Source organism: Panulirus ornatus, chromosome 41 (assembly GCF_036320965.1).
Source record: "Panulirus ornatus isolate Po-2019 chromosome 41, ASM3632096v1, whole genome shotgun sequence".
In the NCBI taxonomy this organism is placed as follows: Eukaryota; Metazoa; Arthropoda; class Malacostraca; order Decapoda; family Palinuridae; genus Panulirus; species Panulirus ornatus.
Window position 1 is genome coordinate 19,853,070 of NC_092264.1, and position 26,919 is coordinate 19,879,988.

The 26,919-nt window shown below is 40.5% G+C and overlaps 1 protein-coding gene across 1 annotated transcript in view; it reads left to right on the plus strand.

Annotated features, from left to right (window-relative positions):
- Positions 1 to 4,894: 4,894 nt before the first annotated feature.
- The window catches only part of LOC139761770 (uncharacterized), a 122,221-nt gene continuing 100,196 nt past the window's right edge, over positions 4,895 to 26,919 (plus strand). Inside the window, exon 1 of the mRNA XM_071686207.1 lies at positions 4,895 to 5,486. Coding sequence (XP_071542308.1) covers positions 5,298 to 5,486 — 189 coding nt within the window. The 5' untranslated portion in view covers positions 4,895 to 5,297. The remainder of the gene's footprint in view (positions 5,487 to 26,919) is intronic.

Sequence of the window (26,919 nt, forward strand, 5' to 3'; positions counted from 1 at the left end):
CTCAACTAAGAGACTCCGTTGATTTAGTCAGCTGGGACGATAACCATGAGAGTCGCAGCTTGTCACGTTATAGGATGAGATATACTCCCTTCATATATTTGTCTGCATAGTCACCACTATCATATTCATCATCACTCAACATATCGGATGTTAGAGAAATTAAAGGCAAGAACAATTAAGACAGACACTTGCACCACCCCTATCAGACTCATCGACATACAATATCTACAGATAACAAGTGCTTGTGTTGTCATCTGTTAAAAGAAAAGACACTTACCCTGATGATAGAAAACGTATCTGGAATCCCACACGAGTTATTCCGGGATAATTTCGCACAGTATGTGACCCAAGTTAACTCAATCATTTACACAAAAGCTTTGCCTGAGTGTGCTCAGACTAAGTAAAGATTGAAAAAGTATATATATATATATATATATATATATATATATATATATATATATATATATATATATATACCATCCAAACCTGCTGCCTTGCTGGCTTTCATCTTCCGCAAAGCTTTTACTACCTCTTCTCTGTTTACCAAATCATTTTCCCTAACCCTCTCACTTTGCACACCACCTCGACCAAAACACCCTATATCTGCCACTCTATCATCAAACACATTCAACAAACCTTCAAAATACTCACTCCATCTTCTCACATCACCACTACTTATTATCACCTCCCCATTTGCGCCCTTCACTGAAGTTCCCATTTGCTCCCTTGTCTTACGCACTTTATTTACCTCCTTTCAGAACATCTTTTTATTCTCCCTAAAATTTAATGATACTCTCTCACCCCAACTCTCATTTGCCCTTTTTTTTCACCTCTTGCACCTTTCTCTTGACCTCCTGTCTCTTTCTTTTATACATCTCCCACTCAATTGCATTTTTTCCCTGCAAAAATCGTCCAAATGCCTCACTCTTCTCTTTCACTAATACTCTTACTTCTTCATCCCACCACTCACTACCCTTTCTAATCAATATATATATATATATATATATATATATATATATATATATATATATATATATATATATATATATATATATATTATCCCTGGGGATAGGGGAGAAAGAATACTTCTCACGTATTCCCTGCGTGTCGTAGAAGGCGACTAAAAGGGAAGGGAGTGGGGGGCTGGAAATCCTCCCCTCTCGTTTTTGATTTTCCAAAAGAAGGAACAGAGAAGGGGGCCAAGTGAGGATATTCCCTCAAAGGCTCAGTCCTCTGATCTTAATGCTACCTCACTAACGCGGGAGACAGCGACAAAGTAAAATAAATAGAATATATATATATATATATATATATATATATATATATATATATATATATATATATATTCTTCTTTCTTTCAAACTATTCGCCATTTCCCGCATTAGCGAGGTAGCGTTAAGAACAGAGAACTGGGCCTTTGAGGGAATACCCTCACCTGGCCCAATTCTCTGTTCCTTCTTTTGGAAAAGTAAAAAAAAAACGAGAGGGGAGGATTTCCAGCCCCCCGCTCCCTCCCCTTTTGGTCGCCTTCTACGACACGCAGGGAATACGTGGGAAGTATTCTTTCTCCCCTACCCCAAGGAATAATATATATATATATATATATATATATATATATATATATATATATATATATATATATATATATATATATATATATATATATATTATTTATTTATTTATTATACTTTGTCGCTGTCTCCCGCGTTTGCGAGGTAGCGCAAGGAAACAGACGAAAGAAATGGCCCAACCCCCCCCCCCCCCATACACATGTATATACATACGTCCACACACGCAAATATACATACCTACACAGCTTTCCATGGTTTACCCCAGACGCTTCACATGCCTTGCTTCAATCCACTGACAGCACGTCAACCCCGGTATACCACATCGCTCCAATTCACTCTATTCCTTGCCCTCCTTTCACCCTCCTGCATGTTCAGGCCCCGATCACACAAAATCTTTTTCACTCCATCTTTCCACCTCCAATTTGGTCTCCCTCTTCTCCTTGTTCCCTCCACCTCCGACACATATATCCTCTTGGTCAATCTTTCCTCACTCATCCTCTCCATGTGCCCAAACCACTTCAAAACACCCTCTTCTGCTCTCTCAACCAAGCTCTTTTTATTTCCACACATCTCTCTTACCCTTACGTTACTCACTCGATCAAACCACCTCACACCACACATTGTCCTCAAACATCTCATTTCCAGCACATCCATCCTCCTGCGCACAACTCTATCCATAGCCCACGCCTCGCAACCATACAACATTGTTGGAACCACTGTTCCTTCAAACATACCCATTTTTGCTTTCCGAGATAATGTTCTCGACTTCCACACATTTTTCAAGGCCCCCAGGATTTTCGCCCCCTCCCCCACCCTATGATCCACTTCCGCTTCCATGTTTCCATCCGCTGCCAGATCCACTCCCAGATATCTAAAACACTTCACTTCCTCCAGTTTCTCTCCATTCAAACTCACCTCCCAATTGACTTGACCCTCAACCCTACTGTACCTAATAACCTTGCTCTTATTCACATTTACTCTTAACTTTCTTCTTCCACACACTTTTCCAAACTCAGTCACCAGCTTCTGCAGTTTCTCACATGAATCAGCCACCAGCGCTGTATCATCAGCGAACAACAACTGACTCACTTCTCAAGCTCTCTCATCCCCAACAGACTTCATACTTGCCCCTCTTTCCAAAACTCTTGCATTCACCTCCTTAACAACCCCATCCATAAACAAATTAAACAACCATGGAGACATCACACACCCCTGCCGCAAACCTACATTCACTGAGAACCAATCACTTTCCTCTCTTCCTACACGTACACATGCCTTACATCCTCGATAAAAACTTTTCACTGCTTCTAACAACTAATATATATATATATATATATATATATATATATATATATATATATATATATATATATATATATTCCCTGGGGATAGGGGAGAAAGAATACTTCCCACGTATTCCCTGCGTGTCGTAGAAGGCGACCAAAAGGGAAGGGAGCGGGGGGCTGGAAATCCTCCCCTCTCGTTTTTTTTTTTTTTTTTAATTTTCCAAAAGAAGGAACAGAGAAGAGGGCCAGGTGAGGATATTCCCTCAAAGGCCCAGTCCTCTGTTCTTAACGCTACCTCGCTATCGCGGGAAATAGCGAATAGTATGAAAAAAAAAATATATTATATATATATATATATATATATATATATATATATATATATATTATCCCTGGGGATAGGGGATTAAGAATACTTCCCACGTATTCCCTGCGTGTCGTAGAAGGCGACTAAAAGGGGAGGGAGCGGGGGGCTGGAAATCCTCCCCTCTCTTTTTTTTTTTTTTCAAAAGAAGGAACAGAGGGGGCCAGGTGAGGATATTCCAAAAAAGGCCCAGTCCTCTGTTCCTAAAGCTACCTCGCTAACGCGGGAAATGGCGAATAGTTTAAAAGAAAAGAAAGAATATATATATATATATATATATATATATATATATATATATATATATATATATATATATATATATATATATATATATAGCCTTAAGAACAGAGGACTGATCCTTTGAGGAAATATCCTCACTTGGACCCCCTTCTCTGTTGCTTCTTTTGGAAAGTTAAAAATGAGAGGGAGGATTTCCAGCCCCCCGCTTTTCCCCTTTTAGTCACCCTCTACGACAGTCACGGAATACGTGGGAAGTATTCTTTCCTATTCCCAGGGATAATAAACATATACAGACAAAAAGGCCACATTCGTTCACACTCATTCTCTAACCGTCATGTGTAATGCACCGAAACCACAGCTCCCTTTCCACGTCCAGGGCCCACAGACCTTTCCATGGTTTACCCCAGACATTTTACATGCCCTGGTTCAGTTCATTGACAGGTTTTGTGGTGTGTGTGGCAAAGTATTCTGGAAAGATGCTTCTGGTGCCTTTTTTTATATACTGCCGGCAGGTTAGAGGTGCATATGTAATGATGTTTCTTGCTAGTTAAAGGAAGTAAAAGTTGCTAAGCTTTGGTAAATATTTATCAATAAAGACATTTATGGAGGGTGGGTGCTCCCTTAGTGCTATGAGGCTTAGTGAGAACCAAGTATGTTCCATTCTGTACTCCTATTCAGATATCGGATGTGTCTATAAATTATATTATCGTTGTCATCTACCCTTTGCATATTTTCTTTGAAGCTTGATGCCTGCCAATTGATTTGATTTTTAGTTGTCCGTGCGTGTTGTTTTGGCATATCATCGATGTAGGGATAACTTTCGTTTGTTATGAGTTGTGGAGCCTTGTCTTTATAACTTTAGCATGCCAGTGTTGGAGGCGACGTGTGTGTGTGTGTGTGTGTGTGTGTGTGAAGTGGGTAAGGATATATATGATCTTGGCTTTCATTAAGTGTAATTTTGGGCTTTTCAGTAGGTACCAAAATCTTTACAAACTGATCAAAGCCGCTTTTCCCTTCTTTGTTGATATCAAGCATGATGATTTTAGCGTGTGGCCTGGGATTGCATGAGCTCTTGTAACGACTGTTCAGTTGTCGTCAGCCTTCATCAAGATCCCACAATAAACAAACGAAAGCCATTCAGGTTACGCAGTGATAGTGTCCGTAGTCTCAGAAGTATCTGAACTGTTCGCCTCAAGATTTTTCGATTGTTGTTAGATATTGACGTGGTGGTTTTACTGAACCTAGCAATTGATAGGCGTACAGGCTAAGTAACGTACACAGTTGCAAGAAAAAAAGTCACTGTCTTCAGCCAGCGTGTCGGTAAACTACGTTGTGGTGATAAGTGAAGACTGGCTATGCTCCGCCCACCGTCCCTTCCCCGGTGACGGCCGTCGTCGTCGCCGGCAACCCTCCCGCAGTCGCTCCGTAACCACGGTAGTGTGTGTTGAGTGAATGCAGAGCTATGCACATGTAGATTCTGCTTTTCTTCCTCAATATGGTTGTGTTCTATTTACAGTCACTTTGAAATCACACGTATGCTTAAGTGAACTGTGTATATTAATTTCAGCTTAACATGAAAGGACTATTAGTATGAACAGTGGTCCAGTAAATTTTTCAAAACCATATTGATAATGTGTGCGGAGTCGTTCATAGATACACAGTTTTGAAAACTCTTGAGATATTATCATAAAGGTTTGATTTTATGAACTTAAGTTGTTACATATGAGAAACTTCCTAGAATCTCAGTTCAAACAAGCAGACTTGTAAAATCCAAACTTGCCTCACTGTATCGTGACCAGTCGTGTACACTATGCAAGTGCTTTACTTCCCACCCTTATAATGACCATGATGGGGACACGGGCAAGGTGGGTGCTGGTGTGGGCGGCAGTGTTATGGTGTGGTGTGGGCGGGGCAGGAGCCAGAGGAAGGGTCTGGCTGGATGAGACGGGAGCCTACAGGGACATGGTCCTGGCCATACATCCCACCTTCATCCCTACAAACTGCTCAGCATTTTTCACCAACTTGAAGGTACGATTTCTTTTTTCGTTACATTGATTATATTTGTTCTTTTGGTATATAAGAGTATTTTAGATATTCTTTCTTAATTATTGAGAGTTATACTCCATGGAGGCAAAACAGGTAAAACTGAAGTGCACCAAACTTCATCTGCAGCTGGTTACTGCTACCACTCAACCCAGCTGGGCCTTCCGGGTCTCCTCTATTGTGAAACTTGACATGTAAACTTGTGTATTGGGCCAATTGTAAATAGTTAGCACATCCTCTTTTTCCCTGTGAGACTACGGATGACTAATGACACTCAGATTTTTCAGTTAAAACATTTAATATCATAGCAAGTCCTATGGTGATATCTAATAACTTAGCTAGTCCCATGGTATGTAATAAAGAACCAAACATGATTACGACACTTGTTGCCCTGCGTCCGTCGTTTGATGGTTATGAGGTCAGTGTGCAGTGTCGCTGTTGCAAGGCTAAACCAAAAACTAACTTGATCGGATCTTACGTAATTTGTGAATTTGTCATAATTTTGATAATTATTAACAATGAAATACGCAACTTCTTTTCAGTAAATTATATTTGATGTGCCATTTGAAGTCTCGAAGCTAAAGGAGCATGAAAATCCTCGTAAATTATTTGGAATATCATATGTCTCAAGAGATTTTTTTAGTAGACCTAAGTTATTGACGAGTGATGATGGTAGTGAGGTTCCAGGACCTCGGGCCCGAACTTATTTTCTTGTATCCACAACTCACTTAAACATATTTTGATGTAAAGCGAAAACCCATGTCCTCACTTCTTGATGCCTGCCTGACGCAAGTCCCTTATAACGTCTCTATAAAGTGCTCCAACCACGTCACTGACCGGGGCCACACACAGGTCGTCCGTCGTAAGTGTAGCTTGGTTGAGTGCGGTGGGAGTCCCAGGCAAGACTTTCGAATTTAAGTCTTGGGAAATCATCCTCACTACAGCTCATTGATGGTTCCCACCTTGAATATTTTGTGTTCAATTCTGGTCAACCTACTTGTGTAATTATATAGTCAGTGAGGAGAGAGTACAGAAGCGAGCTACCAAGAGACAAATCCTATGAGAGCCGAATAAAAAGATTTAGTCTGTAGAATTTATAAAAGAGAAGGGTTAATAGGTCTCCTACTACAAGTATTTGAAATCATTAGTCTTAGATAATCTCGATCTATAAAGCTACTTGACTTAGATTTCGTCTGATTTCACGCGTAGTAATGGTTACAAACTCGTGGTTCCTTATTGTGGATCTTCAATTTATACATTCTTGAAAATGTCCGAGAGAGAGAGAGAGAGAGAGAGAGAGAGAGAGAGAGAGAGAGAGAGAGAGAGAGAGAGAGAGAATCCTGAGACCCGTATGATTCTTCTCTTGAGATGGTGGGAAGATTTACTCTTGGGCCCATGGTGGGACTCGAGGCCCCCATGGTGGGACTCGAGGCCCCCATGGTGGGACTCGAGGCCCCCATGGTGGGACTCGAGGCCCCCATGGTGGGACTCGAGGCCCCCGTGGTGGGACTCGAGGCCCCCGTGGTGGGACTCGAGGCCCTCGTGGTAGAAGCTGGTCATAGTTAACTGAGACTCGAGGCAAATTATCAGCGTTGTCATTGTCTGTTGTTGATCTGAATGATATAAACAAACATTGCCGCAAATATGACCATACCTAGTACAACCAAGAACATTACTGTGTTGCGTTAAAATCAGTTTAGAGACATGTCAAAATAAGATGGAATACCCTGGCAAGTGTATGGCAGTGATTGTGTAGTAGTGTGAGCGTCACAACGTTATGGCAGCGATATTTGGATAATTATTCTTTGAGTACAGTGAACGTCCTTTCAGAAGACATAGTTATGGCAGCTTCAGAAAAGCGTGGAAAGACTCAGGACTGTAGTAGTATAAGGGGGAATTTAGAAGCACCCAATTGTTTAGTGTAAATATGTAACACTGCAATATATCAATTGATCATCATCAAGGCTGCCACTCAACTATAACTGAAATGTATAGCAAATGTAATTACATTATTTACAGTACGAAGATAAGATTCTCATTATTTACGGTTGTCATTACTTGGCAAGTACGAAGCAGGAGTCACTTGGAGGAAATGAACATTTGATGATAGGACTGTGGCCTTAGGAGGATGGCTTTATGGTAGAACTGTGGCCTTATGATAGGAAGATGGCCTTATGGTCGAACTGTGGCCTTATGATAGGAGGATGGCCTTATGGTAGAACTGTGGCCTTATGATAGGAGGATGGCCTTATGGTCGAACTGTGGCCTTATGATAGGAAGATGGCCCTATGGTCGAACTGTGGCCTTATGGTAGAACTGTTGCCTTATGATAGGAGGATGGCCTTATGGTCGAACTGTGGCCTTATGATAGGAGGATGGCCTTATGGTAGAACTGTTGCCTTATGATAGGAGGATGGCCTTATGGTCGAACTGTGGCCTTATGATAGGAGGATGGCCTTATGGTAGAACTGTGGCCTTATGATAGGAGGATGGCTTTATGGTAGAACTGTTGCCTCATGATAGGAGGATGGCCTTATGGTCGAACTGTGGCCTTATAAGAGGATGGCCTTATGGTAGAACTGTGGCCTTATGATAGGAGGATGGCCTTATGGTAGAACTGTGGCCTTATGATAGGAGGATGGCCTTATGGTAGAACTGTGGCCTTATGATAAGAGGATGGCCTTATGGTAGAACTGTGGCCTTATGATAGGAGGATGGCCTTATGGTAGAACTGTGGCCTCATGATAGGAGGATGGCCTTATGGTAGAACTGTGGCCTTATGATAGGAGGATGGCTTTATGGTAGAACTGTGGCCTTATGATAGGAGGTTGGCCTTATGGTAGAACTGTGGCCTTATGATAGGAGGATGGCTTTATGGTAGAACTGTGGCCTTATGGTAGAACTGTGGCCTTATGATAGGAGGATGGCCTTATGGTAGAACTGTGGCCTTATGATAGGAGGATGGCCTTATGGTAGAACTGTGGCCTTATGATAGGAGGATGGCTTTATGGTAGAACTGTGGCCTTATGATAGGAGGATGGCTTTATGGTAGAACTGTGGCCTTATGATAGGAGGATGGCCTTATGGTAGAACTGTGGCCTTATGATAGGAGGATGGCTTTATGGTAGAACTGTGGCCTTATGATAGGAGGATGGCCTTATGGTAGAACTGTGGCCTTATGATAGGAGGATGGCCTTATGGTAGAACTGTGGCCTTATGATAGGAGGATGGCCTTATGGTAGAACTGTGGCCTTATGATAGGAGGATGGCTTTATGGTAGAACTGTGGCCTTATGATAGGAGGATGGCCTTATGGTAGAACTGTGGCCTTATGATAGGGGGATGGCTTTATGGTAGGACTGTGGCCTTATGATAGGAGGATGGCTTTATGGTCGAACTGTGGCCTTATGATAGGAGGATGGCTTTATGGTAGGACTGTGGCCTTATGATAGGAGGATGGCTTTATGGTAGAACTGTGGCCTTATGATAGGAGGATGGCTTTATGGTAGGACTGTGGCCTTATGATAGGAGGATGGCTTTATGGTAGAACTGTGGCCTTATGATAGGGGGATGGCTTTATGGTAGGACTGTGGCCTTATGATAGGAGGTTGGCCTTATGGTCGAACTGTGGCCTTATGATAGGAGGATGGCTTTATGGTAGGACTGTGGCCTTATGATAGGAGGATGGCTTTATGGTAGAACTGTGGCCTTATGATAGGAGGATGGCTTTATGGTAGGACTGTGGCCTTATGATAGGAGGATGGCTTTATGGTAGAACTGTGGCCTTATGATAGGGGGATGGCTTTATGGTAGGACTGTGGCCTTATGATAGGAGGTTGGCCTTATGGTCGAACTGTGGCCTTATGATAGGAGGATGGCTTTATGGTAGGACTGTGGCCTTAGGGTGATAGCTTTATCATAGGACTGTAACTTTAAATATCACCGATAAGTTTTTACCCCAAACAAGGAGTTTGTGATTATTTATACGTCAGGTGGTAGTTAACAGGTAGTAGGCTCCCGTGATTGTCGTATTACGTTACCTTGAGTTATACAGGTTCATGAACAAAGGAACTGCATTTCGTAAAATTAAGCGCTTAATTACATACTTAATATTAATTAGAATTACATTATGCTAATTACTCGACCAATTACACGAATTTTAAGGTTTTGACCACAGATTCTTATTCAGCAGACGTAAAACCATCTATGCTGAAAATTTCAGAAAAATCTATGTTTTCAAAACAAGAAAAATCCCAGACTATATATAGCTTTGAATAATATTTTGCTCAGATTTTCAATTTCTTCAGATTTTCATGAAAATCTAGGAATATGTGGTATTCTTTATGGTGATTAAGGATATCGAGTCAAGATAATGTATTTCGTAAAATTAAGCGCTTAATTACAATATTAATTATAATTATATTAATATGCTAATTACTCGACTAATTACAAGAATTTTAAGGTTTTGACCACAGATTCTTATTCAGCAGAAGTAAAACCATCTATGCTGAAATTTTCAGGAAAATCTATGTTTTCAAAATCAAGAAAATGACCTAACCCGAAGATTGTCAAGGAATGAGGACTAATTACATTTTGATCGATAATAATGTTCCATAAGAGGGTGAAGGCATGTACAGAGCATCAGATTGGGGAAGAGCAGTGTGGTTTCAGAAGTGGTAGAGGATGTGTGGATCAGGTGTTTGCTTTGAAGAATGTATGTGAGAAATACTTAGAAAAGCAAATGGATTTGTATGTAGCATTTATGGATCTGGAGAAGGCATATGATAGAGTTGATAGAGATGCTCTGTGGAAGGTATTAAGAATATATGGTGTGGGAGGCAAGTTGTTAGAAGCAGTGAAAAGTTTTTATCGAGGATGTAAGGCATGTGTACGTGTAGGAAGAGAGGAAAGTGATTGGTTCTCAGTGAATGTAGGTTTGCGGCAGGGGTGTGTGATGTCTCCATGGTTGTTTAATTTGTTTATGGATGGGGTTGTTAGGGAGGTAAATGCAAGAGTTTTGGAAAGAGGGGCAAGTATGAAGTCTGTTGGGGATGAGAGAGCTTGGGAAGTGAATCAGTCGTTGTTCGCTGATGATACAGCGCTGGTGGCTGATTCATGTGAGAAACTGCAGAAGCTGGTGACTGAGTTTGGAAAAGTGTGTGGAAGAAGAAAGTTAAGAGTAAATGTGAATAAGAGCAAGGTTATTAGGTACAGTAGGGTTGAGGGTCAAGTCAATTGGGAGGTGAGTTTGAATGGAGAAAAACTGGAGGAAGTGAAGTGTTTTAGATATCTGGGAGTGGATCTGGCAGCGGATGGAACCATGGAAGCGGAAGTGGATCATAGGGTGGGGGAAGGGGCGAAAATCCTGGGGGCCTTGAAGAATGTGTGGAAGTCGAGAACATTATCTCGGAAAGCAAAAATGGGTATGTTTGAAGGAATAGTGGTTCCAACAATGTTGTATGGTTGCGAGGCGTGGGCTATGGATAGAGTTGTGCGCAGGAGGATGGATGTGCTGGAAATGAGATGTTTGAGGACAATGTGTGGTGTGAGGTGGTTTGATCGAGTGAGTAACGTAAGGGTAAGAGAGATGTGTGGAAATAAAAAGAGCGTGGTTGAGAGAGCAGAAGAGGGTGTTTTGAAGTGGTTTGGGCACATGGAGAGGATGAGTGAGGAAAGATTGACCAAGAGGATATATGTGTCGGAGGTGGAGGGAACAAGGAGAAGAGGGAGACCAAATTGGAGGTGGAAAGATGGAGTGAAAAAGATTTTGTGTGATCGGGGCCTGAACATGCAGGAGTGTGAAAGGAGGGCAAGGAATAGAGTGAATTGGATCGATGTGGTATACCGGGGTTGACGTGCTGTCAGTGGATTGAAGCAGGGCATGTGAAGCGTCTGGGGTAAACCATGGAAAGCTGTGTAGGTATGTATATTTGCGTGTGTGGACGTATGTATATACATGTGTATGGGGGGGGGGGTTGGGCCATTTCTTTCGTCTGTTTCCTTGCGCTACCTCGCAAACGCGGGAGACAGCGACAAAGTATAATAAAAAAAAAAAAAGATTTGATCAAACAGATTTTTCAATATAATCTTGGAAATTGTCAAATATTCCTCACATTTGTATAAACTACTTGTAACGAAATTATTGTACTAGCGTAGTTATCATGGTAATGTGATGGTAAGGTTAAAATGTTTCCTCATAGGTGAACAGTCTTCATGTGGGCGTGAAGATCCACCCAAGAATGTTCGGCCATTCTGCCTAATGCTATGTTTTGTGTCATACTATGTCTTGTGTGGTGCTATGTTGTGTGATACTATGTTTTGTGTCATACTATGTCTTGTGTGGTGCTATGTTGTGTGATACTATGTTTTGTGTCATACTATGTCTTGTGTGGTGCTATGTTGTGTGATGCTATGTCTTGTATGGTGCTATGTTGTGTGATGCTATGTCTTGTGTGGTGCTATGTTGTGTGATGCTATGTTTTGTGTGGTGCTATGTTGTGTGATGCTATGTTTTGTGTGGTGCTATGTTGTGTGGTGCTGTTTTGTGGTGCTATGTTGTGTAATGCTATGTTTTATGTTGTGCTATAGTGTGTGATGCTATGTTGTGTGATGCTGTGTTTTGTGTGATGCCATGTTGTGTGATGCTATGTTGTGTGATGCTATGTTGTGTTGTGCTATGTTGTATGATGCTATGTTTTGTGTGATGTTATGTTGTGTGATGCTGTGTTTTGTGTGATGCCATGTTGTGTGATGCTATGTTGTGTGATGCTATGTTGTGTGGTGCTATGTTGTGTGATGCTGTGTTTTGTGTGATGCTATGTTGTGTGATGCTTTGTTGTGTTGTGCTATGTTGTATGATGCTATGTTTTGTGTGATGCTATGTTGTGTGATGCTATGTTGTGTGATGCTGTGTTTTGTGTGATGCTATGTTGTGTGATGCTATGTTGTGTGATGCTATGTTGTGTAGTGCTGTGTTTTGTGTGATGCTATGTTGTGTGATGCTATGTTGTGTGATGCTGTGTTTTGTGTGATGCTATGTTGTGTGATGCTATGTTGTGAGGTGCTATGTTGTGTGATGCTGTGTTTTGTGTGATGCTATGTTGTGTGATGCTGTGTTTTGTGTGATGCTATGTTGTGTGATGCTATGTTGTGTAGTGCTGTGTTTTGTGTGATGCTATGTTGTGTGATGCTTTGTTGTGTTGTGCTATGTTGTATGATGCTATGTTTTGTGTGATGCTATGTTGTGTGATGCTATGTTGTGTGATGCTGTGTTTTGTGTGATGCTATGTTGTGTGATGCTATGTTGTGTGATGCTATGTTGTGTAGTGCTGTGTTTTGTGTGATGCTATGTTGTGTGATGCTGTGTTGTGTGATGCTATGTTGTGTGATGCTATGTTGTGTGATGCTATGTTGTGTGATGCTATGTTGTGTGATGCTGTGTTTTGTGTGATGCTATGTTGTGTGATGCTATGTTGTGTGATGCTATGTTGTGTAGTGCTGTGTTTTGTGTGATGCTATGTTGTGTGATGCTGTGTTGTGTGATGCTATGTTGTGTGATGCTATGTTGTGTGATGCTGTGTTGTGTGATGCTATGTTGTGTGCGGTGGTGAAGGTTCTTGCTTACCTTGATGGATAGTGTGTTGTTAGGATGAGGTCATCGTGAGGACCTAGCGTTGTATTGGGATATGTATTAAACTGGAAGTCAATGAATATTGACCAGATCACAGTAGTTATGATTCCTAGTGACACACTACCAAACCGTTACAGATAATTGTGTAATATTTGATTAATATGAGAACACAAGTTACATCTTATATCTTACACTTGCCGAAGAAAAACATGAACTCAAGTGATGTGGTTCCAGGATTACGTGTCGTGTCAGTGTCTGTTGTACTACGTAACAGCTCTGTCCACCTGACCCATGAACACTGTAAACAGTCGTTAATGGAGATGTACGTACGTACGTACAGCATCCCAGGAGCTACAGTTGGTTCGCCCATCTTCCAGATTTCAGAAATAGGACTCTGGATAGGCAAATGTTTCAAGTTATTGGTATACTCGTTTTCGGGCAATAATTTATGTATTAGATATTGTTGTTAATGTCATAAATTGATACCTGTGTAATTGTCGGGGAGTGAGAAGGCCGACCCCGCTCTATATGTCAATCAGTTGTCCTCAAGGAAGTTGTTAAGTTTGGCTGGTGAGCAGCCAAGTAGGAAGATTTGCTGGTAAGTGTTGAGCATCAGTCGCACCACACAGTTGTGCATCAGTCGCACCACACAGTTGTGCATCAGTCGCACCACACAGTTGAGCATCAGTCGCACCACACAGTTGTGCATCAGTCGCACCACACAGTTGTGCATCAGTCGCACCACACAGTTGAGCATCAGTCGCACCACACAGTTGTGCATCAGTCGCACCACACAGTTGTGCATCAGTCGCAACACACAGTTGAGCATCAGTCGCACCACACAGTTGTGCATCAGTCGCACCACACAGTTGTGCATCAGTCGCACCACACAGTTGTGCATCAGTCGCACCACACAGTTGTGCATCAGTCGCACCATACAGTTGTGCATCAGTCGCACCACACAGTTGTGCATCAGTCGCACCACACAGTTGAGCATCAGTCGCACCACACAGTTGTGCATCAGTCGCACCACACAGTTGTGCATCAGTCGCACCACACAGTTGTGCATCAGTCGCACCACACAGTTGTGCATCAGTCGCACCACACAGTTGTGCATCAGTCGCACCATACAATATTTACAAGTGTTGAAGTTGTAAAGGTATGTTGAAGGATTGGTAGCTTGTATCTAATGAAAATGTTTTAACAATGGAAATCTGGACATGTCAGTGTTGGCGGCAGTATTGGACGTGGGGGATGTCCAGATGATTGTAGAAACCCCTGACCCAGTGTAACCATCGTTAATGATTGTAGAAACCCCTGAGTAAGTGTAACCATCGTTAATGATTGTAGAAACCCCTGACCCAGTGTAACCATCGTTAATGATTGTGAACATCATCAGTTGGAGTGTGACCACATTGGCTAGACTCAGTGTGGCACAGATTGCCTGGAACCTGTGTCAAGTTCCTCTGTACATCAAAGGATCTCATTAGTCTGTACACCAAACGTAGTGAGCAACTTGGTGTACCAGACTGTGCACACCTGGAGGATTGCTGTACCAGAACCTCACCCACCTCACGTACCACTTGGAAGAGTAACTCAGTGGGTCCTCACTAACAAGTGAGGCGTATTTTCTGTGTTCAGATGACCTACCATACTGCTACCAGGACGGTCCAGTTATATACACGAGCATGAACCGGATGACATCAGCCAAGTGAGACGTGAACATATACGGTAGTGAAGAGGATGATTACCGTTCAGGAGATGCCATCCATAGTGTAAGGTTTACTGTGGGTTCCAGAATGTCTGATGTAAACTTCCTTTATTTCTTGTCACAAATCGAATGACAAAAACATGATGGCGTTCGTCAATTTGGTTCTAGAAAGCTAAGAAGCATTACCTTTGTGTGAGTGTCGTCACTCACTCCTACCTGGGGAAACTAGTCCAGTAATTCTCAGGCTGTTACCTGCCTGACCACTGACTGTGTAGCAACCATCTCTTGACACACACACACACACACACACACACACACACACAATACTACACTCATAACAACAGTTATATCATGGTAATATTACACTCATAACAACAGTTATATCATGGTAATATTACACTCATAACAACAGTTATATCATGGTAATATTACACTCATAACAACAGTTATATCATGGTAATATTACACTCATAACAACAGTTATATCATGGTAATATTACACTCATAACAACAGTTATATCATGGTAATATTACACTCATAACAACACTTATATCATGTAATATTACACTCATAACAACAGTTATATCATGTAATATTACACTCATAACAACAGTTATATCATGTAATATTACACTCATAACAACAGTTATATCATGTAATATTACACTCATAACAACAGTTATATCATGTAATATTACACTCATAACAACAGTTATATCATGTAATATTACACTCATAACAACAGTTATATCATGTAATATTACACTCATAACAACAGTTATATCATGTAATATTACACTCATAACAACAGTTATATCATGGTAATATTACACTCATAACAACAGTTATATCATGGTAATATTACACTCATAACAACAGTTATATCATGTAATATTACACTCATAACAACAGTTATATCATGTAATATTACACTCATAACAACAGTTATATCATGGTAATATTACACTCATAACAACAGTTATATCATGGTAATATTACACTCATAACAACAGTTATATCATGGTAATATTACACTCATAACAACAGTTATATCATGGTAATATTACACTCATAACAACAGTTATATCATGGTAATATTACACTCATAACAACAGTTATATCATGTAATATTACACTCATAACAACAGTTATATCATGGTAATATTACACTCATAACAACAGTTATATCATGTAATATTACACTCATAACAACAGTTATATCATGTAATATTACACTCATAACAACAGTTATATCATGGTAATATTACACTCATAACAACAGTTATATCATGTAATATTACACTCATAACAACAGTTATATCATGGTAATATTACACTCATAACAACAGTTATATCATGGTAATATTACACTCATAACAACAGTTATATCATGTAATATTACACTCATAACAACAGTTATATCATGTAATATTACACTCATAACAACAGTTATATCATGTAATATTACACTCATAACAACAGTTATATCATGGTAATATTACACTCATAACAACAGTTATATCATGGTAATATTACACTCATAACAACAGTTATATCATGGTAATATTACACTCATAACAACAGTTATATCATGGTAATATTACACTCATAACAACAGTTATATCATGTAATATTACACTCATAACAACAGTTATATCATGTAATATTACACTCATAACAACAGTTATATCATGTAATATTACACTCATAACAACAGTTATATCATGTAATATTACACTCATAACAACAGTTATATCATGGTAATATTACACTCATAACAACAGTTATATCATGTAATATTACACTCATAACAACAGTTATATCATGTAATATTACACTCATAACAACAGTTATATCATGGTAATATTACACTCATAACAACAGTTATATCATGGTAATATTACACTCATAACAACAGTTATATCATGGTAATATTACACTCATAACAACAGTTATATCATGGTAATATTACACTCATAACAACAGTTATATCATGGTAATATTACACTCATAACAACAGTTATATCATGGTAATATTACACTCATAACAACAGTTATATCATGGTAATATTACACTCATAACAACAGTTATATCATGGTAATATTACACTCATAACAACAGTTATATCATGGTAATATTACACTCATAACAACAGTTATATCATGTAATATTACACTCATAACAACAGTTATATCATGTAATATTACACTCATAACAACAGTTATATCATGTAATATTACACTCATAACAACAGTTATATCATGGTAATATTACACTCATAACAACAGTTATATCATGGTAATATTACACTCATAACAACAGTTATATCATGTAATATTACACTCATAACAACAGTTATATCATGGTAATATTACACTCATAACAACAGTTATATCATGTAATATTACACTCATAACAACAGTTATATCATGTAATATTACACTCATAACAACAGTTATATCATGGTAATATTACACTCATAACAACAGTTATATCATGTAATATTACACTCATAACAACAGTTATATCATGGTAATATTACACTCATAACAACAGTTATATCATGGTAATATTACACTCATAACAACAGTTATATCATGGTAATATTACACTCATAACAACAGTTATATCATGGTAATATTACACTCATAACAACAGTTATATCATGTAATATTACACTCATAACAACAGTTATATCATGGTAATATTACACTCATAACAACAGTTATATCATGGTAATATTACACTCATAACAACAGTTATATCATGTAATATTACACTCATAACAACAGTTATATCATGGTAATATTACACTCATAACAACAGTTATATCATGTAATATTACACTCATAACAACAGTTATATCATGGTAATATTACACTCATAACAACAGTTATATCATGTAATATTACACTCATAACAACAGTTATATCATGGTAATATTACACTCATAACAACAGTTATATCATGGTAATATTACACTCATAACAACAGTTATATCATGTAATATTACACTCATAACAACAGTTATATCATGGTAATATTACACTCATAACAACAGTTATATCATGGTAATATTACACTCATAACAACAGTTATATCATGTAATATTACACTCATAACAACAGTTATATCATGGTAATATTACACTCATAACAACAGTTATATCATGGTAATATTACACTCATAACAACAGTTATATCATGGTAATATTACACTCATAACAACAGTTATATCATGGTAATATTACACTCATAACAACAGTTATATCATGGTAATATTACACTCATAACAACAGTTATATCATGGTAATATTACACTCATAACAACAGTTATATCATGGTAATATTACACTCATAACAACAGTTATATCATGGTAATATTACACTCATAACAACAGTTATATCATGTAATATTACACTCATAACAACAGTTATATCATGGTAATATTACACTCATAACAACAGTTATATCATGGTAATATTACACTCATAACAACAGTTATATCATGTAATATTACACTCATAACAACAGTTATATCATGTAATATTACACTCATAACAACAGTTATATCATGGTAATATTACACTCATAACAACAGTTATATCATGTAATATTACACTCATAACAACAGTTATATCATGGTAATATTACACTCATAACAACAGTTATATCATGGTAATATTACACTCATAACAACAGTTATATCATGTAATATTACACTCATAACAACAGTTATATCATGGTAATATTACACTCATAACAACAGTTATATCATGTAATATTACACTCATAACAACAGTTATATCATGGTAATATTACACTCATAACAACAGTTATATCATGGTAATATTACACTCATAACAACAGTTATATCATGGTAATATTACACTCATAACAACAGTTATATCATGTAATATTACACTCATAACAACAGTTATATCATGTAATATTACACTCATAACAACAGTTATATCATGGTAATATTACACTCATAACAACAGTTATATCATGGTAATATTACACTCATAACAACAGTTATATCATGGTAATATTACACTCATAACAACAGTTATATCATGGTAATATTACACTCATAACAACAGTTATATCATGGTAATATTACACTCATAACAACAGTTATATCATGGTAATATTACACTCATAACAACAGTTATATCATGGTAATATTACACTCATAACAACAGTTATATCATGGTAATATTACACTCATAACAACAGTTATATCATGGTAATATTACACTCATAACAACAGTTATATCATGGTAATATTACACTCATAACAACAGTTATATCATGGTAATATTACACTCATAACAACAGTTATATCATGGTAATATTACACTCATAACAACAGTTATATCATGGTAATATTACACTCATAACAACAGTTATATCATGGTAATATTACACTCATAACAACAGTTATATCATGGTAATATTACACTCATAACAACAGTTATATCATGGTAATATTACACTCATAACAACAGTTATATCATGGTAATATTACACTCATAACAACAGTTATATCATGGTAATATTACACTCATAACAACAGTTATATCATGTAATATTACACTCATAACAACAGTTATATCATGGTAATATTACACTCATAACAACAGTTATATCATGGTAATATTACACTCATAACAACAGTTATATCATGGTAATATTACACTCATAACAACAGTTATATCATGGTAATATTACACTCATAACAACAGTTATATCATGGTAATATTACACTCATAACAACAGTTATATCATGGTAATATTACACTCATAACAACAGTTATATCATGGTAATATTACACTCATAACAACAGTTATATCATGGTAATATTACACTCATAACAACAGTTATATCATGGTAATATTACACTCATAACAACAGTTATATCATGGTAATATTACACTCATAACAACAGTTATATCATGGTAATATTACACTCATAACAACAGTTATATCATGGTAATATTACACTCATAACAACAGTTATATCATGGTAATATTACACTCATAACAACAGTTATATCATGTAATATTACACTCATAACAACAGTTATATCATGGTAATATTACACTCATAACAACAGTTATATCATGTAATATTACACTCATAACAACAGTTATATCATGTAATATTACACTCATAACAACAGTTATATCATGGTAATATTACACTCATAACAACAGTTATATCATGTAATATTACACTCATAACAACAGTTATATCATGGTAATATTACACTCATAACAACAGTTATATCATGGTAATATTACACTCATAACAACAGTTATATCATGTAATATTACACTCATAACAACAGTTATATCATGTAATATTACACTCATAACAACAGTTATATCATGTAATATTACACTCATAACAACAGTTATATCATGTAATATTACACTCATAACAACAGTTATATCATGGTAATATTACACTCATAACAACAGTTATATCATGTAATATTACACTCATAACAACAGTTATATCATGGTAATATTACACTCATAACAACAGTTATATCATGTAATATTACACTCATAACAACAGTTATATCATGGTAATATTACACTCATAACAACAGTTATATCATGTAATATTACACTCATAACAACAGTTATATCATGTAATATTACACTCATAACAACAGTTATATCATGGTAATATTACACTCATAACAACAGTTATATCATGGTAATATTACACTCATAACAACAGTTATATCATGTAATATTACACTCATAACAACAGTTATATCATGTAATATTACACTCATAACAACAGTTATATCATGTAATATTACACTCATAACAACAGTTATATCATGTAATATTACACTCATAACAACAGTTATATCATGTAATATTACACTCATAACAACAGTTATATCATGTAATATTACACTCATAACAACAGTTATATCATGTAATATTACACTCATAACAACAGTTATATCATGTAATATTACACTCATAACAACAGTTATATCATGTAATATTACACTCATAACAACAGTTATATCATGTAATATTACACTCATAACAACAGTTATATCATGTAATATTACACTCATAACAACAGTTATATCATGTAATATTACACTCATAACAACAGTTATATCATGTAATATTACACTCATAACAACAGTTATATCATGTAATATTACACTCATAACAACAGTTATATCATGGTAATATTACACTCATAACAACAGTTATATCATGGTAATATTACACTCATAACAACAGTTATATCATGTAAATATACTCTCCTCACAACAGACGTGTCGAACTCACTCACAACAGACGTGTCGAACCCACCTCACAAGAGCCGTTAATAGTGTAGTAAGGTGTGTGATGAGAGGATGCAGGTGCATTGTTTACACATGTTTATATAGTCGTAGGATATTATGTGTAACGCTATTGGTTCCCTCCATGTTCCCTCCATGGACAGAGATCAGCGTCTGTGTCCCCCATAGACACAGATCATCGTCTGTTCCCACCATGGACACAGATCAGCGTCTGTGTCCACCATGGACACAGATCTGCGTCTGTTCCCACCATGGACACAGATCAGCGTCTGTGTCCTCCATGGATACAGATCAGCGTCTGTGCCCCCCATAGATACAGATCATCGTCTCTTCCCACCATGGACACAGATCAGCGTCTGTGTCCACCATGGGCACAGATTAGCGTCTGTGTCCACCATGGGCACAGATCAGCGTCTGTTCCCACCGTGAACACAGATCAGCGTCTGTGTCCACCATGGACACAGATCAGCGTCTGTGTCCACCATGGGCACAGATCAGCGTCTGTTCCCACCGTGAACACAGATCAGCGTCTGTGTCCTCCATGGATACATCATCACAGATCAGCGTCTGTGTCCCCATAGACACAGATGGGCGTCTTTTCCCACCATGGACACAGATCAGCGTCTGTTCCCACCATGGACACAGATCAGCGTCTTTTCCCACCATGGACACAGATCAGCGTCTGAGTCCCCCATAGACACAGATGGGCGTCTTTTCCCACCATGGACACAGATCAGCGTCTTTTCCCACCATGGACACAGATCAGCGTCTGTGTCCCCCATAGACACAGATGGGCGTCTTTTCCCACCATGGACACAGATCAGCGTCTGTTCCCACCATGGACACAGATCAGCGTCTGTGTCCACTAGTAAGAACCAAGAGTAAACTGGTTAAGACAAAGCACAGGTCACGTCCCAAGATATTTGCTCGTGAAATCTAATCTGTGCCACAATGATTCGTGACGTGTCAGCTTAGGGTCGTGTGCGCCTTCCTGGATATATGAGTTTCGACGATCAGGTTCTTCTGTACAGAAGACTTGTTGCTGCTGCTGGTCGACGATGTCTCCTGATGTTGGATGACGTCATGACTGGAAGTTTACTATAAACCACTCAGGTTTATTACTGATGTTCAGAAGGTTAATGTAAACCACTCAGGTTTATTATTGATGTCCAGAAGTTTACTATAAACCACTCAGGTTTATTATTGATGTCCAGAAGTTTACTATAAACCACTCAGGTTTATTACTGATGTTCAGAAGGTTAATGTAAACCACTCAGGTTTATTACTGATGTCCAGAAGGTTAATGTAAACCACTCAGGTTTATTACTGATGTTCAGAAGGTTAATGTGAACCACTCAGGTTTATTATTGATGTCCAGAAGTTTACTATAAACCACTCAGGTTTATTACTGATGTTCAGAAGGTTAATGTAAACCACTCAGGTTTATTATTGATGTCCAGAAGTTTACTATAAACCACTCAGGTTTATTACTGATGTTCAGAAGGTTAATGTAAACCACTCAGGTTTATTATTGATGTCCAGAAGTTTACTATAAACCACTCAGGTTTATTACTGATGTTCAGAAGGTTAATGCAAACCACTCAGGTTTATTATTGATGTCCAGAAGTGTACTATAAACCACTCAGGTTTATTATTGATGTCCAGAAGTTTACTATAAACCACTCAGGTTTATTACTGATGTCCAGAAATTAGGATTTATACAACATGTCTTGCCTGACACGTCCTCCGCTTGACTTCCCTTTGGAGGTGTCAGCGGCCACAGTGTCAGGTGTTGTAGTGTCAGCGGCCACAGTGTCAGGTGTTGTAGTGTCAGCGGCCACAGTGTCAGGTGTTGTAGTGTCAGCGGCCACAGTGTCTGGTGTAGTGTCAGCGGCCACAGTGTCAGGTGTTGTAGTGTCAGCGGCCACAGTGTCTGGTGTTGTAATGTCAGCGGCCACAGTGTCTGGTATTGTAGTGTCAGCGGCCACAGTGTCAGGTGTTGTAGTGTCAGCGGCCACAGTGTCTGGTGTTGTAGTGTCAGCGGCCACAGTGTCAGGTGTTGTAGTGTCAGCGGCCACAGTGTCTGGTGTTGTAGTGTCAGCGGCCACAGTGTCTGGTGTTGTAGTGTCAGCGGCCACAGTGTCTGGTGTAGTGTCAGCGGCCACAGTGTCAGGTGTTGTAGTGTCAGCGGCCACAGTGTCTGGTGTTGTAGTGTCAGCGGCCACAGTGTCAGGTGTTGTAGTGTCAGCGGCCACAGTGTCTGGTGTTGTAGTGTCAGCGGCCACAGTGTCAGGTGTTGTAGTGTCAGCGGCCACAGTGTCTGGTGTTGTAGTGTCAGCGGTCACAGTGTCAGGTGTTGTAGTGTCAGCGGCAAAAGTGTCTGGTGTTGTAGTGTCAGCGGCCACAGTGTCAGGTGTTGTAGTGTCAGCGGCCACAGTGTCTGGTGTTGTAGTGTCAGCGGACACAGTGTCTGGTGTTGTAGTGTCAGCGGCCACAGTGTCTGGTGTTGTAGTGTCAGCGGCCAGTGTCTGGTGTTGTAGTGTCAGCGGCCAAAGTGTCAGGTGTTGTAGTGTCAGCGGCCACAGTGTCTGGTGTTGTAGTGTCAGCGGCCACAGTGTCTGGTGTTGTAGTGTCAGCGGCCACAGTGTCTGGTGTTGTAGTGTCAGCGGCAAAAGTGTCAGGTGTTGTAGTGTCAGCGGCCACAGTGTCAGGTGTTGTAGTGTCAGCGGCCACAGTGTCTGGTGTTGTAGTGTCAGCGGCCAGTGTCAGGTGTTGTAGTGTCAGCGGGCACAGTGTCAGGTGTTGTAGTGTCAGCGGACACAGTGTCAGGTGTTGTAGTGTCAGCAGCCACAGTGTCTGGTGTTGAAGTGTCAGCAGCCACAGTGTCTGGTGTTGTAGTCAGAGGCCACAGTGTCAGGTGTTGTAGTGTCAGCGGCCAAAGTGTCAGGTGTTGTAGTGTCAGCGGTCACAGTGTCTGGTGTTGTAGTGTCAGAGGCCACAGTGTCAGGTGTTGTAGTGTCAGCGGCCAAAGTGTCAGGTGTTGTAGTGTCAGCGGCCACAGTATCAGGTGTTGTAGTGTCAGCAGCCCCAGTTTCAGGTGTTGTAGTGTCAGCGGCCAGTGTCAGGTGCTGTAGTGTCAGCGGCCAAAGTGTCAGGTGTTGTAGTGTCAGCGGCCAGTGTCTGGTGTTGTAGTGTCAGCGGCCACAGTGTCAGGTGTTGTAGTGTCAGCGGCCACAGTGTCTGGTGTTGTAGTGTCAGCAGCCCCAGTGTCAGGTGTTGTAGTGTCAGCGGCCAGTGTCAGGTGTTGTAGTGTCAGCGGCCACAGTGTCAGGTGTCAGATCCTAACCAGGAGGCCTGGCCATGTTGTGTGTCAGGAGATGTTGTCTGTGTGGCTCAGGATCATACACTTACTTTGCGGTCTGCCCCCCCCCCCACATCCCCCCCCTCCCTACCTACCTACCTACCTACCGCTACTTTTAGCAATGGTCTGGTGGTGTGCATGAGGTGGCTGGCTGGTCTGGTGGTGTGCATGAGGTGGCTGGCTGGTCTGGTGGTGTGCATGAGGTGGCTGGCTGGTCTGGTAGTGTGCATGAGTGGCTGGCTGCCTGTGCATGAGGGCTGCTGGTCTGGTGGTGTGCATGAGGTGCTGGCTGGCCTGGGTTGCATGCTGCTGCTGGAGTGCATGAGGTGGCTGGCTGGTCTGGTGGTGTGCATGAGGTGGCTGGCTGGTCTGGTGGTGTGCATGAGGTGGCTGGCTGGTCTGGTGGTGTGCATGAGGTGGCTGGCTGGTCTGGTGGTGTGCATGAGGTGGCTGGCTGGTCTGGTGGTGTGCATGAGGTGGCTGGCGGTCTTGGTAGTGTGCATGAGGTTGGCTGGTGGTCTGGTGGTGTGCATGAGGTGGCTGGCTGGTCTGGTGATGTGCATGAGGTGGGCTGGCTGGATGGTGATGTGCATTAAGGTGGGTGGCTGGTCTGGTGGTGTGCATGAGGTGGCTGGTGGTCTGGTGGTGTGCATGAGGTGGCTGGATGGTCTGGTGGTGTTGCATGAGGTGGTGGTGGTCTGGTGGTGTGTATATGAGGTGGATGGCTGGTTCTGGTGTGTGTGCTTGAGGTGCTGTGTGGTTTTGTGTGTGGTGTGCATGAGGTATGGCTGGTGGTCTGGTGGTGTGCATGAGGTGGCTGGTGGTCTGGTGGTGTGCATGAGGTGGCTGGGTGTTGGTGGTGTGCATGAGGTGGCTGGTGGTCTGGTGGTGTGTATGAGGTGGCTGGTGGTCTGGTGGTGGTGCTGAGGTTGTGCTGGTGGTTCTGGTTAAGTGTGCAATGAGGTGGTGGTGGTCTGGTGGTTTTGTGCATGAGGTGGATGGCTGTTGGTGTGTGTGCATGAGGTGGCTGGCTGGTCTGGGGTGTGCATGAGCGGCTGGTGGGTCTGGTGGTGTGCATAGATGGTGGCTGGTTGTGTGTGTGCATGAGGTGGCTGGTGGTCTGGTGGTGTGCATGGGGTGGCTGGCTGGTTATGGTGGTGGCATGCAGGTGGTGGAGGTCTGGTAGTGTGCATGAGGTGGTGGTGGTATGGTGGTGTGCATGAGGTGGTGGTGGTCTGGGTGGTGAGCATGAGGTCGGCTGGCTGGTCTCTGGTGGTGACTGCATGAGGTGGTGGCTGGTATGGTGGTGTGCATGAGGTGGCTGGCTGGTCTGGTTTGGTGTGCATGATGGTGGTGGCTAGTTGGTGGTGTGCATGAGGTGCTGGCTTGTCTGGTGGTATGTGCATGAGGTGGTGGCTGTGGTCTGGTGGTGTGCATGAGGTGGCTGGATAGTCTGGTGGTGTGCATGAGGTGGCTGGCTGGTCTGGTGGTGTGCAAGAGGTGGCTGGCTAGTCTGGTGGTAGAGAGCCAGGCAGTAGGCTGCCTCGTGGTGATGGCCTGTCTGTGTGGTCCGGGACATAGGGATTGTCTGTGGCCGACCCAAACACCGTGGGCCCGCACTGTGTGCTATGACTGCTGGGTCTGGTCTGGTGGTATGACTGCTTGTAGCACGACTGTTGTGCTTAGTGTAGTAGTATGAATGGTGGGTGTAGTGTGATAGTATGAATGATGGGTGTAGTGTGTGGTGGGTGTAGTGTGGTAGTATGAGTGATGAGTGTAGTGTGATAGTATGAGTGATGGTTGTAGTGTGAGTGGTGGGCGTAGTGTGATAGCATGAGTGATGAGTGTAGTGTGATAGTATGAGTGATGGTTGTAGTGTGAGTGATGGGTGTAGTGTGATAGTATGAGTGATGGGTGTAGTGTGTGGTGGGTGTAGTGTGGTAGTATGAGTGATGAGTGTAGTGTGATAGTATGAGTGATGGTTGTAGTGTGAGTGGTGGGTGTAGTGTGATAGTATGAGTGATGGGTGTAGTGTGTGGTGGGTGTAGTGTGGTAGTATGAGTGATGAGTGTAGTGTGATAGTATGAGTGATGGTTGTAGTGTGAGTGGTGGGTGTAGTGTGATAGCATGAGTGATGAGTGTAGTGTGATAGTATGAGTGATGGTTGTAGTGTGAGTGGTGGGTGTAGTGTGATAGTATGAGTGATGGGTGTAGTGTGTGGTGGGTGTAGTGTGGTAGTATGAGTGATGAGTGTAGTGTGATAGTATGAGTGATGGTTGTAGTGTGAGTGGTGGGTGTAGTGTGATAGTATGAGTGATGGGTGTAGTGTGTGGTGGGTGTAGTGTGGTAGTATGAGTGATGAGT